Source organism: Copadichromis virginalis, linkage group LG19 (assembly GCF_057382275.1).
Source record: "Copadichromis virginalis isolate Kocher_CV1m ecotype Utaka linkage group LG19, C_Virginalis_male_GT1.1, whole genome shotgun sequence".
Taxonomy (NCBI): domain Eukaryota; kingdom Metazoa; phylum Chordata; class Actinopteri; order Cichliformes; family Cichlidae; genus Copadichromis; species Copadichromis virginalis.
In genome coordinates this window covers 32,554,492-32,571,047 of record NC_140636.1, presented here as the reverse complement: position 1 = coordinate 32,571,047, position 16,556 = coordinate 32,554,492, and the positions used below count along the sequence as shown (strand labels likewise).

At 40.1% G+C, this 16,556-nt stretch overlaps 2 protein-coding genes and 1 long non-coding RNA gene across 4 annotated transcripts; 2 read left to right on the top strand and 1 right to left on the bottom strand.

Moving 5' to 3' along the window:
- Positions 1–1,023: 1,023 nt before the first annotated feature.
- On the top strand, positions 1,024–7,144 carry mis18bp1 (MIS18 binding protein 1). The gene is made up of 16 exons (XM_085441873.1): positions 1,024–1,984; positions 2,103–2,240; positions 2,368–2,654; positions 2,865–2,938; positions 3,109–3,230; positions 3,362–3,452; positions 3,614–3,729; positions 3,880–4,046; positions 4,127–4,196; positions 4,280–5,228; positions 5,306–5,484; positions 5,843–5,976; positions 6,065–6,207; positions 6,291–6,378; positions 6,471–6,525; positions 6,669–7,144. Exons 1-16 carry the CDS (start codon positions 1,156–1,158, stop codon positions 6,770–6,772), a joined length of 3,546 nt encoding a protein of 1,181 aa, XP_085297999.1. The 5' UTR covers positions 1,024–1,155; the 3' UTR covers positions 6,773–7,144.
- Positions 5,917–9,664, bottom strand: LOC146686530 (uncharacterized). The gene is made up of 2 exons (XR_014916778.1): positions 9,574–9,664; positions 5,917–6,229 (listed from the first exon to the last, which is right to left on the bottom strand). It is a non-coding gene; the product is annotated as an uncharacterized LOC146686530 (long non-coding RNA).
- On the top strand, positions 9,231–15,857 carry tpp1 (tripeptidyl peptidase I). Of its 2 annotated transcripts, none has more exons than XM_085441882.1 (13): positions 9,231–9,307; positions 9,728–9,802; positions 10,038–10,177; positions 10,270–10,420; positions 10,797–10,918; positions 11,862–12,028; positions 12,167–12,365; positions 12,544–12,732; positions 13,144–13,213; positions 13,322–13,442; positions 13,576–13,737; positions 14,521–14,646; positions 14,910–15,857. In XM_085441882.1, exons 1-13 carry the CDS (start codon positions 9,297–9,299, stop codon positions 15,048–15,050), a joined length of 1,674 nt encoding a protein of 557 aa, XP_085298008.1. In that variant the 5' UTR covers positions 9,231–9,296; the 3' UTR covers positions 15,051–15,857. The 2 variants fall into 2 exon arrangements, with proteins under 2 accessions (XP_085298008.1, XP_085298007.1); XM_085441881.1 differs by having other exon boundaries at positions 9,725–9,802.
- Positions 15,858–16,556: the final 699 nt, after the last annotated feature.

The following is a 16,556-nucleotide window of genomic DNA, read 5'->3' as shown; positions in this document are numbered from 1 at the left end:
TGTTATCAAGATAGTAAAGTTTATTTATTAAGCGCGTTTTACAGAAAAACCGTCACAAAGCGCTGTACAATAAAAAGAGTACAATAAATAAGGCCTGTGCATACTAATTGCGTTATAGTATTCTCCTTAAGTACAAGTACCAATGGAAAGTATGATAAGTTGCTAGGCCTATGAATTATGACATATAAATTAATTAAATACATAAAAATTTCCAAAATATTATTGCTTTTACAGATAAATCCTTAAAGTTAAGGAAAAGCTGTCTGAATCTAATATTAGATATATCTTTTTATATTATTTGCTATGCAAATAAAGACTTTAAGTTAAGTGATTTTACTCTTGGGGAGCTCTTATCCACAAATGGAAAGTGGTTAGAGTAATACATGGCTACAATTAAAGAGAATAGAATGTGTGTGTAAAACTAGAAGAATTTAATAATTTAAACTACATGATAAAGAACAAATATAAGTTAAAATACACAAACATATCAATTACATTGCTATATATATATATATATATATATATATATATATATATATATATATATATATATATATATATATATATATATCAACTCAACAGCAAATTTTTTTTTTTTTGGGAAAATTACAAAGGGAAAGAAATTAACATTATGTATTTATGTTTTCTGTATGTTTCACGTGAAAGAGTCATCTTCTTTTTTTTAAATTCTTCATAAAGAAATTAATTATCAGTTACTTTTCTGAAGTCATATTACACTGGTTATCATTTTTTTAGTCTTAAATTTAATTGACATTTTTAGATTGAATTATATTGAATATTATATATGTATAGTTCTTCGTTTATCCATTTATTATTATTATTTACTTTTTTTTTACATGCTCAACCTTTGGTGAGTAATAAAAGTATCATATTTATTTGTATTTTCGTGTTAAATAATAATAAAAAAAAAAAACCTTACAGACTGCAAGAATACGTTTTCAAACTTTTAAATAAAGTTTTATTCATAAAAACAAAACTCCAGAGATGAGCGGCAGTGACGTACTTGTTGTGAAAGTACGTCACACGGTTTGAGCCAAAGGCGGCGGTGATGAGAAATTTAAAATTTGCGGGCTAGCTCGTTAGCTGCTAGCTAACGCCTCGGATCTACAGTCAGGTAACTTCAGCTCGAGAATCATGGCTTCGTATTTTCATTTATTACAACAGACAAAACCGCAGTTTGAATCTCCGGCCAAAGTTTTTGCTAAGCTCAAATCCAAGGTGCAAAAGGAAGCGATGTGCGCAAAAGACGACAACGGTCCGCCGAACAACGCTCGAGAGGAGTACAGAGTTAATTTAAAGTCGCCCAGGAAGCAGCAGCAGAGGATCTGGGTGACCGAGGAGTTCGATGAGAATCAGAGGTTCGGCAACGAAGCCCAGCCTTTGATTCTCTCGCCCATTAAGAGTCCACAGAAAACCTCTCCGTATTCGTATTCAGACTTTATCCGCAAACCTTTGGAGGAAACGCTTCCAGTGGTTGAAATGGGACTTGGATGCACAAGAAGCGAGAGACGTTTCCTGGAGTCGACAGCCATATCTCACCCTCTCTTTCTGACTAATCATATCCACAAAGAACCTCCTCAGGTCAGAGACGCGGATCAGTTCATCCTCTCCAGCACGACTCCGTTGAAGGTTCAACCTGTCGAAAGTGACTGCAAGAGCATTGCTTCTGATGAAGAATGCGCTCCTCTCCACAAACCCCTGTCTACAGCCAGTGCCTTTTCCCCCATGGTGAAGAGGCTGAGGAAGAGAAAATGGGAGCAGCAGGAGTTTAACAAAGTCAACACCAACAGCACTGAGGAGGTGAGAAATGAACTCACATGTCAGCCTCGGCAGAGGAAAGCCCCTGCTGTCAGCGAGGAGAACACCCACAGCACCTGGATGAACATCAGAGGATGCTCCACTGACCAACCAGAGAGGATCCCCGAAGACATGTTCACACCAAGAAAATCCGTGGCAGAGAGACGTGAGACATTTTTTCCTGCCTTTCCCCACCTTACATCAGAATATAGAGGTGTATAGAAATCACCTGGTAGACGTCTACAATAGAATAATAATAAAATATTTCTTCTGTTTTGAAACAGGCTGTGGTGTTGTTTTGGAAAAAATTCCTATAATGTCTCCAGCTAAGATGTTTGCTTATATGAAGGAGAGAGAAAGCAAAAGGGAACTGCGGGGAGTTCATGAAGCTATCAATACCACGAGGGACATCTTTAATGCAGGTGAGTGTGCCATGGTGTTAAAAAAGCAGCACATCCGGTTTAAGCAGTTTCTATAGATATAGTTTGAGTTTTCCCAGGTCACTGTGCACAACACACCTTTGCTTATGGCACAATATCTTTCCCATAGGTAACTCCCTTAAGTCCGGAGACAGCCCTCTCTCCACACCTCACAGTGTTGGTGAGAGGGACGACAATGTGTTTACAAACACCTCAGAAAGTGATGTTCCTGTAAGCCGGCGCATATCAGAGTCAGCTGACTGCCACTCAGCTGACGCTCTGACCTCGGCTGTGTCATCGAAGCCCGTTTTGCTCGAAGACCCGCTCGTGCTCAATTCTCCGAAGATCTTGATTCCGAAGAGACAAGAGACTGTGTTCAAGTGCAACAAGTGGCCTAAGCAAGCAACATTCCCCAGCGTGAGTAAAACAAATGCCTCTTAATGAAATATAAGTGAACAAATGGCAGGCCTTGTGTCGGTTGAGCCTGAAAACTGTTTGAAGAAAAACAGTTACTGATACATTTACATTTCAAGAGCAAATTGAAAAAGTAGGTCAGCGGCAGTTTGCATTTCCCTATACAAGTTTTCTCTGGTTCATCATTGTCCCCTTGTTTCCCTCCTTTGGTAGGAGAGTGTGATTTATCTCAAAAAGTGGTTCCTGAGGAAGAACAGCAAGGGCCTCTTTGTTGATGGAATCCACGGGTAAGTGTTGTTTGATGTAATTTTGAACTTTGTGAATGAGGAGAATGACATGATGTCAGGTTGCTTTTCTCATTTGATAGACATTTAGACATTAGACTTAGACATTTTTTTGGTTTCATCCAAAAGATTTTAATGAGGTTCATAGTTAACTGCTGGTCATTTCCTCCCAGGGAAGACAACATACCATGGAACAGTAACGTCATCATGCACAGGGTTTCTAATTCTATGATAAAGACCGTCTCCGGCAGGGTTTACATCCTGGTTGGGAAGATGAACTTGAAAGTTGAACCCGGTAAGCTGACTTGAACCTTTTTCCAATTGTGCGTGGGAAGAAATTAAAAATGGATAAAAGGGTGAAGCAAAGCTGTATAGAGAGAGTCCTATGCATGGTATTACATGGATTTACTCTTTCTTTTTTCCCAGAGTTTCCCAGGTGGTTTTTGAAAAAGTTTGAAAAGGGTTTTCCTCCTGACTGGAAGGCGCTTTACAACAAGATGCTGACAGAGTCGAGAGAGTAAGAACACTAATTTCACATCCCTGCTCTTGCGGTCAATATATTGTGTTTGTTTTTGCAGGGGGATTGTGACTAAATTAATTATTTTTTGTATAATTTGTTTAGATTGGTTGTTTTACACCTTTGGGCTTGGTTAAGACCTAAATTTTGTTTTCCTGTAGCAACCAAGGCAGAGGAAGACAGAAGAAAAGTGAAAGTAGTGGTATCAAATCGAAGAAAAAATCGGAGGCCTCCCTCATCAACAGTTCTTTGAACCAGCAAACTTCCTTTATGACATGTAAGTACACGATACAAACCTGGTGACGTGTTTGTTTGTTTTTTGTTTGTTTGTTTGTTTGTTTTTAGTGGATTTGGGGGCATGAATAAATTGTTGTTGTTTTTGTTTTTACAATAAAGTAATTTTACTTTCTCTGTTAATTCTCTCTAGCTGAATCCTGCCCTCCCATGGGTGCCCCCTCCTCTAGCATGAAAGTGTCTCGAAGCGGTCGAGTAATCAAACCACCTTTGGAGTACTGGAAAGGAGGGCGCGTCATTCTAGATGCGTTCATGAACGTTACCATCCATGAATGTTATAATACCTCCATCTGCAACTCTGTAAGCACCTAAAGTTGGGCTTGTGTGTGTTATAATTAAGGGTGAGTTACTTCAACTATATTCATTTTGATATTCCACAGGAGGTCAATACAACATTGTCTACAGGGATGTCGCAGGAGCCCGTCCGTGTGTTCTTGCCCTGCAGTGAAGGTAAAGACGCTCTTGGAGCTTTAGTCATAGCAGTGTGAGATTTTAAAGTACATGTTGCATAAAACTGTGTTCTCTGATCCTAGGTGAAAAGGAGGCATCAGTACTACTGAGGAAGGTCAAGGCTCCTCTTCACAGACGCAACAGAGTCAAGGCTAAACCAGACAGGAATCACTCTGATTTTCTCGAACCTGCTGCAGAGCTACTAATAAGCCCTGAGGAGGGGGCAGGAAGAATAACAAGGTCTGGCCAAAAGTGTCCTGCTAAAGAAAGAGAACTACATGTGGACACTGTCCTAAAACACCACAGTGATAATGAAAAGTCTTCAGCACAGAGATCACAGAAACAGTCACAGGGCAGCTGTAGTGCTTCAGCAAGATTATCTAAAAGTAAACAGGCTATCATAAATTCCCCAGAAACTCCTTCAGTTAAAACATTACAGCATCTGTCATCAGATGATAAGTTATCTATTAAGAGGAAGAAGCGAGGACACAGTAAAGACAGCAGGAGCACTCACAGGGAGTCAAAGTCGAGCCACAGCTCTGCCACAAACAACTCACCAGGATCTGAAGAGGAAAAAGATAACAGAGAGCATTCAGCACTGAAGTCCCAAAAATATGGGTCACATGCCACTCGCAGGCCTACAAAAAGAGTAAATACAAGAAAACGGATCACAAATCCCCTAGAATCTCCCCCAGTGAATGATGAAACATCCCAGAATCTGTCATCGGACAATGAGTTACCCACAAGGAGACGGAGGGAAAGGAAAGGAGCGCACAGTAAAAGCAGTAGAAATGCTCGTAGCAGGCCTCAGCCAAAACATGGGTCCTCATCCACCAAGTCAGAGGATTCAGATAACTTGATGAGGCACAAACCAAAACACAAGTCAAGCAAATGCACCAGAGCACCAGCACCCACAAAGACTTTGGCTGCGCCCACGCAATCCAGCAAGAAACACAGTACGAACGAGGGCAGCATACCGCCGGAGCACGATGAGGATAAGTGGACAGAGGCAGAGCTGATGAGACTACAAGAGTGAGTTTTGTATCCGCAGTAAAGCCTTGTCGCTCTCTTGTGGTTATAATCGTGTTTTTCTATGTTCTGTTTGCCAGGGCTGTGTCTTACTATCCTAAGCACATGGCAAATTACTGGGCAAAGGTAGCACGGATGGTGGGAACCCGTTCTGCAGAAGAGTGCCACAGCCAGCACACATCCCAGGGAGCATCGTACAGTCCTGCTAAGAAAGCCACGAAACCCAAAAAGAAAAAGGTTGAGCCGCCCCAAGCTCCAGGTAGGGAATAGACACTTCTGGGATGTCGACTGTGCAAGTTAGTTAATTTGTGTACCATTTTAAGGTGTTTCATTAATAACTTTGAGGGATATTTTTCCAGCATTGAAAAGTATTACTTCACTATTCACTACTTTGTGTCCCATTATACTCTTTAAGTAAAATGGGACAATCTCATGCATACAGCCAACAGGTACCTTCATTATTGATCTACTGTTTTCTCTTTGAGTAATAAATTCTTTAAAATTTAAATACAGTCTAGAGCTTGTTTTGTTACACAGATTTGAACAAAGTATACACAAATTTAGCACTCTTACATAGCCTTAGCCGGTGATGCCTATCTGCCTGTGTTTGGTTACAGATCATCCTGTGATATCAGCTCGAGTGGGAACCCTAAAGAGAAAACAGCAAGTGCGTCAGTTTTTGGAGACTATGCCCAGGGACAATGTTGATGACGTTTTCAGCTCTGAATACATGCAGAACAAGCGCTTTGAGGTTTGTCTCCCTTTCACAGGATTTTTATGAGTAGTCGTTACACTAAACAACAACTAACCATTCCTCTTGACCGTGCCTCGACACGCAGCTCCCTTCCTTGTATTCCGAGGACGAAGAAGACTTGGCAGTGTCGGACCTGGAACCCTTGACCCCAATGTCGGCACGTTTCCCTGAAGTAAAGACTCCTCAGTGTCTGCATATCACTCCAGGCATGATGGGTTCTCCAAACAGGTGGGCGAACGTCTGTTCTAACCTGAAATGAGATGAGTGCAGGAAAACAACGTTTTCACTTAATTTTTGCCTCGATTTTAAAGGGACAATGACGATAAGTACGTGTACCAACTGCAGAAGAGGATTAAAAAAAATCAGTTTAACGCCTGCAAGCTCCCACTTCCTTCAAAGGTACTTCTTTCCTAACAGATTGGGTGTAATTTGTGACATTTTTCATCATGGAAGTTTGTTTCACACAACACTGTATTTCTTTTGACTTTCAGAGATTCACACCCACACCATCAGCTAAAAGAACAATGAGAAGATGTGGCAACACGGGTAAGTGTCCTTAAGAATTAGGTAACAGTTGTACAAAAGGAATATATAGATAAAAGGAAAAGAGTTCATAACTTTACAGGTAGAGTTTTGGTTTTTTGTCTTTGACCACATGTTTTATTTATTTTTCCCCTCTTTTGCACTAGAAAACGATACATTCGTGGTTTGGGAGATGTTCCCTGGAAACAATGAGGCGCTGTCTGAAAGTGAAGAAGAGGAGGAGGATTTCTACTTCTCAGATAACGACTGATCAAAGCCAGAAATGAAATGTCATGTTGTTCATTTTATTTTTAAATCTGAAATTCTTCAAATGAGTCAAAATTAGCAGAGGAAAGGTGGGATCCCCCCACCTTGAGACATGAACAGCCAAACATCTGTTGCCAGTCTTCCTCACCACTTCAATGTACATAACTTCCAATGTTGTAACGTATAAATATTTTTGTGTTGAGACAATGTGGTCTACATTTAATAGTTGCAAATGTAAAATCAATTTTAATAGAGAATAAAAAAAGAACTGCTGCTGTCTTGCAGTACATCCTTGTAAATATAGTTTTTGTGTATCTGCATTTTTTTTTTTTTATATACCAAAGGGTTACTTATAATAAACCTTTTTTTCCCCCATTGTTAATTATTGTTTTATGCTTTAGTTGCACAGAGGTTGTTGGTGTTGATGTGCTCAAGTAGTCTTCAGGATGAGTTCTACAGGCTTCCTGAAGGAAATTCAACACTTTCTTTTGGCTGCCTTTTATTCTGTTCTTTGTCAAGACGATTTCACACTGCTTCAGTAATGCTTCCACATGGTACTGTCCACATTCATAATTATGACAAGATCCTTAACACCACTGATTAAAATTCAGTTCAGTACAGTTTTATTTATATAGCATTAAATCACAACAACAGTTGTCTGTGTGCTTTATACTGTAAGGTAAAGACCCTACAGTAATACAGAAAAACTCCCAACAATCAGATCCCAATGAGCAAGCACTTGATGACAGTGGGAAGGAAAAACTTCCTTTTAACAGGAAGAAACCTCAAGCGGAACGGCGGTCAGTCATCTGTCGCGACTGATTGGAGGTAATGAAACAGAACAAAAAGACACTGGAAGAGAGCCAAAGAGTTATTAATAACTAATATTTAAATGAGAGTGGCGTATAAACACATAGTGAGTCAAGAAGAAAAAGTGCATCATGGGAGCCCCAGCAACCTAAGCCTTTTGTAGTTTAACTAAGGGATTCAGTCCCAACTTTATGCTTTGTCAAAAAGAAAAGTTTTATGCCTAATCTTAAAAGTAGAGAGGGTGTCTGTCTCCCAAATCTGAGAGCTGGTTCCACAGGAGAGGGGCCTCTCTGCTCTGCTTCCTATTCTACTTTTAAATCTAGGAATGAAAAGTAGAGCAAAGTACTCTATTCAGGTGATACAGTATTTTGGGTCTGTAAGGTAAGAAGGTGCTTGATTCTTTAAGAATTTTCATTTTCATTGTACAGATACTGTACCACAAGATTTCTCTTCTGTACATACTGATGATGATGAGCCAGAAATGTCAAAACTGGATTAATCCCTCCATAAGATCAGTCCAGTTCCAATAGAAAAGACCTATCCCAGTCCTCATTTTCTTGCTGTTTCCTGTGGCTATTCACTGAAGCCACATTTGTGATGAGGCTTCAGTGAATAGCAGATGCATTTCTCAGGTCTTTGCTGGATTTTTCCTTTTTCTGAAGGATATAACCTTCACTAACTGCTTTTCCTGCTGTGGATCTTTTTTTTTTTAGGCCTGCCGTTTCTTATCCACTTTCAATTTTTTCCTCAATTTTTTTGCACACCATGCCAAGATATGCCAAGTTTTTGGCTAACAGTTCTTTAGGAATCACCTTGTTGGTGCAAAATACTATTTAATGCTGCAAAACTGTGTGCCTATTGTGACAGGCTGCTAGTAACAAAGTGCCTAAAGAAACCATTTAAAATTAGTTCTTTGCTGTTGACCTGTCTGTTATGTGTAGACACAACGCTGGTTCAGTCCTTGAGTTAAGTGCCTGTTTTATCTTTGAACGATTCATAAGTCAGTGTTAAGTGGTTTAACAAACAAAGAAAGCATTCCTCTGAAAAAGGCCAGGTACAAGGACTGGGTACTTGGAAGCAAAATATTGAGATATGAGAGCTGACTCCAGGCTTTTGCACAGTACTGTACCACAACAGAAATATACCAGACTTACAATACAAACTTAGTAAATATATGTGTATTATTCAATTTAGTCTTTCCACACTGGTATGTGTTATTATAGTTAGGTTTTTTAAGTTTGCAATATTATTTTAGTTATTTTCTACCGTCTAGTTATTTTAAGTTAGCTAGTTTTTTTGTTTTTGTTCTTTTGCTTTTAGTTGGGGAGACAATTTTTCTTTCATTCCAAGTCCACAGTGGTGAAGGAGAAGTGTGAGTGGACAGAAATATCCAAACCATAGCAGGAAATTTACAAAACTTGCCTCCAAACCAGCAAAAGTGAAGCTGTGACACAGATTTGAACCCAGTTTACTTTTTCTATTTGAATACTGTTAAGGAGCAGCGTTTACGTGCAGTAAAAAAAACAAAACAAACATAAATAAACCAAAAATAAAAGTTAGCAGAACATACTACATTACAAACGTGTTAAAGGATCGGTGGTGGGAGGGGGAAGGGGGGGGCAGCGGTTGCTAATCACGTGAAAACAAAGTCACATGACTAGTGCGCATACACTAACCTGGTCGCTTGAGTTTGGAAATCTGAAACAGGAGAGGACACCATGAACAAACTGTGAGTGCTTTAGATAACTTCAGAGCTTATTTACATAAATAATGAAGAGTGCGATACCGTGAACTGTTTAAACGTAGCTAACCCACGTTTTTTACGTCACTGGTGACCTATAGCTGCTGCTAATGTAGCAGGTTAAAGTGGCCGTGGGACGTTAAAGCTGTAATAAACTAAACCGCGCTTTTCTGTAATAGATGTAGCATTAGCATAACGCTATGTGTGCATGAAGGCATGAAGAAATGCGTATGATTTTAATTTTACCTTCTTACCTGAATCACATTGAGACGTCAAAGATGCACCAAGACATGTTTTGTTACCGACCTGAAATAACACTAGGTGCTAATTGTAGTTTTGACAAAACTTCCGGGTTTGTTTTGGGTGTATCTGATTTTCAATGCTTTGATTTCTCCTTTCTTCCAGCAGACTGGTCTTCTCCTTGCCCTTTTTATTCAGTTCGGTGGTCTGGAGTGGATATCTGGAGTCAGACCAGGATGTCTTGTGAGCAAACATACAATTTTAAATCTGTTATGATATGTATTATTTACTTTAAGTTACATCTGGATTTCTGCTAGCTATAGACTGTAAAGTGAGGTATGATTCATATGTAATTAATTACTGGGTGCCGTGTTTATTAATAAGTCTGTTATACCAGGTCTCCCAGCCATTTAAATGCTTCCCATTAATTTCTGACTGTTAAAATACATTTTCAAAATTTTTATTCCTCTTTACACAGGATACCACAGGAGTGGGCTCATGTGGATCGGGTTGGTCCCACAGAAGAGCTCGAACTGACCTTTGCCCTAAAGCAGCAGAATGTTCACCTGCTGGAGGAAAAGCTCAGGCTGGTGTCAGACCCTGACTCAGTTCAGTATGGTATGGATCTATCCGATAACTGCAACCTTTACATTTTAAAAACAGAAAGAAATACTCCTTTAAACGTTAACCTGTGCTCGTTTGCACTCCAGGTAAGCATCTCAGTCTAGAGGAAGTAGCCTCCCTCGTGCGTCCCTCTGACCTGACCGAGAAAGTGGTGCATCGCTGGCTGCAGAGTCATGGGATTACAAACTGCCTTACGATTCGCACTCAGGACTTTTTGCAGTGCACCATGACTGCAGAGTAAGCATATTTCTTTGGCAGCATTTGTTCTGCTTACTCAACTCACTTGCTCATGACACAGTTAAAGCGCAAAGTCACTTCTTCAACACGAGTTCTGTAGCAGTGTAAATCTCCCACTAATGCTTGTATCTTGTGATATAGTTCCTCTTTATGCGGTTTTGGGTTAAAAAAAAAATCAGACATTGACCTGGAGTAAAATGAAATTCATAAATCAAGGCTGAGACAAGGAGTCGATTTCACTTACTAGAAGTTCCTGTTTTATCTGTTTTACATTGTTTCCTTTTTAAACACACATAAATGGACTTGCATGTGTTTGCATGGTAATGACAGTAAATGATAGTTGTACTGAATTCTTTTGTTTGCTTTTTTCCCTCAGGACTGCAGAGAGGTTACTTCCAGGAAGCAGATTTCACCGTTATATGAGAGATGGACATTATTTAGTGAGGTCTTCAGCTCCATACTCGGTTCCCGATGACGTTCATCATCACCTTGACTTTGGTGAGCTCCATTTCAAAAGCTGCTAATTATTATGTTGGTTTTTTTTAGACCTAGGTCATAAAGTTCTACGATTGCTTGCAAAAAAATACACCTACTCACATTTTGCTGCAAAAACTTTTTTTTTTAGATCGCTTCTTTGTCCCGTTCAGTCCACTTGAATAGATGTCACTACTGCCCACTGGATCCTCAATAACCTTTTCATTACATTTTTTTTTACCAGGAATTTTATTTTGGGGAAGAGGATAGTGTCGCATAGGGCCTAAATTTTTGGGTGGTTACTTAAATTGTCATTGTGGCCAAGAAAACTCCAGTGTGGCACCAAATATTCTCCTTCACAAGCTTCAGGGTGTTACAGTAGAACCCAAGTTTGACCCTGACCTGTGTGTGTGTGTTTACATGTATTCAGTGCTTCTGCAGTGTTAATGACCTGTTAAAGTCCTACAAATCACACTTTTAATCATCATATAGTGCTTTATTCTAACCACCTTAAGTACAGCCAGAATTGAAATCAGAAACCTTGCTGGTGTAAGGTGACGCTGCTAACCACTTTTTCCTTAGAAACTGTTGCTTGGTGTGTGGGTGCCGGTGCTTAGCCACAGGGTAATTTTTTACACAGAAGTTGTGGGTTTCTCTCGGATATTTCTGTTGAAATCGTAAATACCAACGTGCAAGTGGTCAGAATGGCACTTCAGTGACTAATCAAAAAAGGAATAAATAGAAACTACACAAAAAGTGGGTTTGAGATGCAGGTGAGGAGATATATTTGGGTTCAAAGACTTCATCATTTTTATGGCAAAGTCTTTGAACTTTATGAGAGCATCTCATATGATTAGGTTTGGATCTGCATTGACACTGCCGCCCCCGTGACTCTGAAGTACATAAGTGGTTAAGGAAGTGGATGTGGGATTTAATTTTTTTTTTAAATTTGTGTATGCTTCTGCAGTTGGAGGACTTCACCGTCTTCCTCCTAAGGGACTGGATCTCAGCAAGAAGCAGAAGTCTAAGGCAGGGTTTCACCTCGGGGTGACTCCTGCTGTTTTAAGGACTCGCTACAATCTAACATCAGCTGATGTGGGATCAGTTCAGAACAACAGCCAAGCTGTAGCTCAAGTATGATACACTCACCTTATTATTTAAGGGATGAAAGGTTAAATGTTGCAACTAGCCATATAACCTTCAGCTCCAAGTCTTTAATCTGACTATAACGTGGTGTAATTTTTCACTGTAGCTAGCTGCTTTCTCTTTTAGTTTTTGGAGCAATATTACCATCCCGCCGACTTGGCTGAGTTCATGGCCATGTTCGGTGGTGCCTTCCAGCATCGGTCTGAGGTGGATCGAGTTGTAGGAACCCAGGGGGGAGGAAAAGCTGGTATAGAGGCCAGTCTGGATGTAGAGTACATCATGAGCACAGGGGCAAACATCTCCACTTGGGTCTTCACCAATCCAGGTATGAGAAAGAGTTTGTCTTTCTGTTTTTAGATTATTCAAAACAAAATCATGATATAGAAATGATAAACCCTTTAGCAAAGAGGTCAGAGCTTGGAGTTAAAAGCAAGAAAAAAAACCAACCTCCACACAGAGTAACGTTTCTTTTTTCCCTTTAAATTGTTCTGCTGTGCCTCCAGGTCGCCATGAGTCCCAGGAGCCTTTCCTCCAGTGGATGATTTTGCTCAGCAACATGACTGACCTGCCCTGGGTTCACACTATCAGCTATGGAGATGATGAAGACAGTCTTTCTGCAGCCTACATGACACGCATCAACACAGAGTTCATGAAGGCCGGCGTCAGAGGAATCTCATTGCTCTTTGCTTCTGGTCAGTAATAACAGTAACATTTGTAATAGTAACATGTGTGTGACATGTTGTGGTGCTTTTTGTGGTTTTCGTCACCTTGGTTAAAAATGAGACTTGACTTGAATAACTGGGGAATTCTTTACCTGATCGTGTAAAGAAAATAAGAGGCTTTGTCTCCTTGGCAATATGTCACCTGACTGTAAAGTCACTCTCATTGTCAGATCATTATGTCACTTGAAACATGAATACAGCACCATTGTTTCATACTGAACCCCTGATGGCACGGCATGTGTACGCGATACCTTTTTGTTCTGCTTGCTTTTTATCACGGCTCCAAAGCAACAGTCAATAGGCTGCCAGTCATTAGTAAAATTTACTGCACCATCACCTGCCACCTCACTTATAATCACCCTGATCTTGTGTCGTGTTCAGGTGACAGTGGTGCTGGATGCAGACATCTGGGGAAAGAAAACACCTTCAGGCCCAGTTTCCCTGCCTCAAGGTAAAACATCAACTCCAGTTTTGTGAAACTAAAGCAGCGTGTAATTATTTGCAACAGATAGTTTACTATATTAAAAAAAATCTGATTTAAAGAGCTTCTTGTTTCCAGCCCATATGTGACTACAGTAGGAGGCACATCCTTCAAGAACCCCTATAAGGTCACGTATGAAGTCACAGACTCAATCAGTGGTGGAGGCTTCAGCAACATCTTTAAGATGCCCGACTACCAGGTAAAATCATCAGCCTTTAGTGATACATGATACATCTCCGTTCATTTATGTATCCAGTGATCATCGTGTGTTTTTTCCCCCCCCAAAAGTCAGTGTAAACAGTGCTATCTGTGCTCTGTGTGTGTTCCCACAGACCACTGCGGTGAATAGCTATCTAAAGACTGTAGCGGCATCCCTCCCTCCTAAGTCATACTTCAATACCAGCGGAAGGGCTTACCCAGACATGGCTGCCCTATCTGATAATTACTGGGTGGTCATCAACAGAGTGCCTGTCCCGTGGGTGTCGGGGACCTCGGTCAGTATCCTTTGTAGCAAATAGAGAATTGACAATGTAGCAGAGGAGGAAAAAAGAAACAGAAGAACCATAAAATTAGCCCAATGGGCAAACTGACAGACTAAACGAAGCTGGTGCCTTTTTTCCTCTATGGGCTCCTAAAATGTTGCAGGTTTAGTTTTTTTGGACAGATAAGTTTATTTCCAACAAAGTACACTTGACGTGTATGGACATTCATCGAAGCAACATAACAAATACATTAGACATCTCTATATAAATAACACAGATTCTGTGGTTGAAATTGAGTTGGTCCCGTCTAATGAATAATAGAAATATTCATCTGACTTTCAAATCACCAGCCAATGGCTCATATAGAGTAAGACAAGTGCATTCATACCTACACACTGATATGCATACAACAAAAATGCACAATCATACATCTGTACATAAATATCTATACCTGTACCTGTAGTTTCCAGAACAGACTCTGTGCAGTTAGGATGGATCTGAGCAGGCAAACTCAATAGCTACAGGGGATTTGCTTTAAAATGAGTGAAGGTCTAAAAGGGTGATGCTTCATTCCCCCATGTTGCGCTCTTCAGATTCCTTTACATTTGGTACAAAAGCCTTACACATCATGGGAGGTTTATTTCAGTTAAAGAAATGTTTGTGTTTACAGAGTGTAGCCACCCCCATTCACCACCTGCTGCACCACCAACAGTCTGCACTTACCTTAAATCACTTGCTTTGAATGTCTGCTTCTTGTGGCTCATTGTATCTCACATGCATTGCTTACCCATCCAGGCATCGACCCCTGTAGTCGGAGGTATGCTTTCCCTCATCAATGATCAACGTTTCATGAAGGGCCTGCCTGCCCTGGGCTTCCTCAACCCCCGACTCTATAAGCTGAATGGAAAGGCCTTATTTGATGTAAGTGCAGCTAATTATACTATTACTGTAGATAAGTACTTGAAGTAATTATTGGAGGACTCTTGTTGTTACCAAACTATTGAAGAATGCTCCACTTGTATAGATTACACAACATAGACACTGCGACGCTTTAACCGAAAAACAAGCTTTGTTTACGCTGCTACTGTTATGACGGGTGTTCACTAAGGCATTTTTTTAAAACAAGAAACCAAATATCCATGGTCGAGGTCTGTTTCCTAAATGCCGTTCACTTTTGTCTCAAGGTAACTGAAGGTTGCCACTATGGCTGTCTGGACGAGCAGGTTCAAGGGCAGGGTTTCTGTGCCGCACCTTCGTGGGATCCTGTTACCGGCTGGGGTACGCCAAACTATCCTGCCCTGCTGGCTGTCCTCCTGAGTGATTAGCTGCAAATAACCCACCAGCGCCTGCTCTGAGAGTAGACGGCAGACACACAATGCCAAAGGCAAAAGGGTCGAATAGCTATACTCTAGGTTGCCTCTTTTGGTTTTATTCAGGTATACGTTTGAAGTTGAAGGATTATTGAACTCCTAAAGATTTTTGTTTGCTGAATCATTTAAGGATAATTGCATCGCATCTCATTTTAAGGCTTCAAACTGTTCAAGTATGTTTGCCAGGGATAATTATAGTGGTAGTTTTTTAATACTGCACTACAGCTGCCATTTTCTGCTGTTCACTGCATTTATAACTGACCCAGATTTGAGATATTCTTGGCTTTACATCCATCCCTTTAGATACACAGTGAGGACGTACAGTTGGCTATGCAAAAAGATTAAATAACTTTATTGAAAAGGTGGAAATATATACTGTAATCACTTCTTATGCACGGCTTGTTTTAAAATAGTGCTGTTGATTCTTAATGACTGTGAGCTGGATTAATATCTGATCTGTACAGGGAATGAGACTTCCTAACTACTCGGCAGGGATAAACTAGGTACAAGTCATCGTGTTGTTTGAGATTTTTAAAACACCGCTCATGTATGTGCACTAAAAAGGGGAACATACTTTGTGGTGTGCTGATTAAGAGGACCTTTGAAATCTTGATTTGCTGCTGTGAAATGACAAGATGTGTTGTAATATGTGGATTTGAAGTGATTCAGCAATTCTACCCACCAGCATTGTTGTACTTGTTGTGAAAGCACTGCCTTTACTATTTTTGTGGACTGATTAAAGCCAGATTATGTACAACAAAATGTCAGATGGGTGTTCAGTATTATCCTCGATGTTTGAAAGTATGTTATGATGGTTGCAGTTTGGAAATGTGAGCTTATTAGAGCTTCCTTTGGCTGTCACAATGGGTTGCCACAGGAGCCGGAGCTACATATTTGACTTTACAACAATCAGCCTTTGTGGCACAACCCTCTCAGGGATTTTTGTCTCCTCCCAGTCTCAATCATCATTTACCTGTGGGTGAATTCATCAATCGCCACACTTTGAAGCTAACATTTTAATTTATTATTAATCAAGAATAATCTGCAAATTATGCATTGAAAATAAGTGTAAATAGATAAATGTAATAGAAGTGGGTTATGACTAAAGACCTTATACAAACTGGTTAAAGTTGAAAATTCTGCCCTGTCATTTCCAATGTAAATGTCAACACGGCCTCTGGCCTCTACTGTTTTCAGTATCCTGGCACGCGAAGAAAAACAAGCCGACAAACTAATTTTTACAGATGAACCTTTGTAACTGCAAAAGTTGACAAAACTACCATTTGTGTGTACGCACTATGGAAAAGGATTAAACAAAAAGAAGTTCCACTTATTTATTTCTATTTGAATGAAAGAGGAAACCAAAGTTCGGTAATTCCCTGTGAAAGACTTCGACAAGTTAACCTGTTACATTGTTATTATTCTATAGTATCAAACATGTACAAGTATCCCGGTTATATG

Coding starts and splice junctions, on each gene's coding strand:
- tpp1 (XM_085441881.1), top strand. Junction 9,803..10,037: donor GAGTCAGACCAGGATGTCTT/GTGAGCAAACAT, acceptor CTCTTTACACAG/GATACCACAGGAGTGGGCTC. Junction 10,178..10,269: donor CCCTGACTCAGTTCAGTATG/GTATGGATCTAT, acceptor TTTGCACTCCAG/GTAAGCATCTCAGTCTAGAG.
- mis18bp1 (XM_085441873.1), top strand. CDS start 1,156: ATGGCTTCGTATTTTCATTTATTACAACAGACAAAACCGCAGTTTGAA. Junction 2,939..3,108: donor TTTGTTGATGGAATCCACGG/GTAAGTGTTGTT, acceptor ATTTCCTCCCAG/GGAAGACAACATACCATGGA. Junction 3,453..3,613: donor ATGCTGACAGAGTCGAGAGA/GTAAGAACACTA, acceptor GTTTTCCTGTAG/CAACCAAGGCAGAGGAAGAC.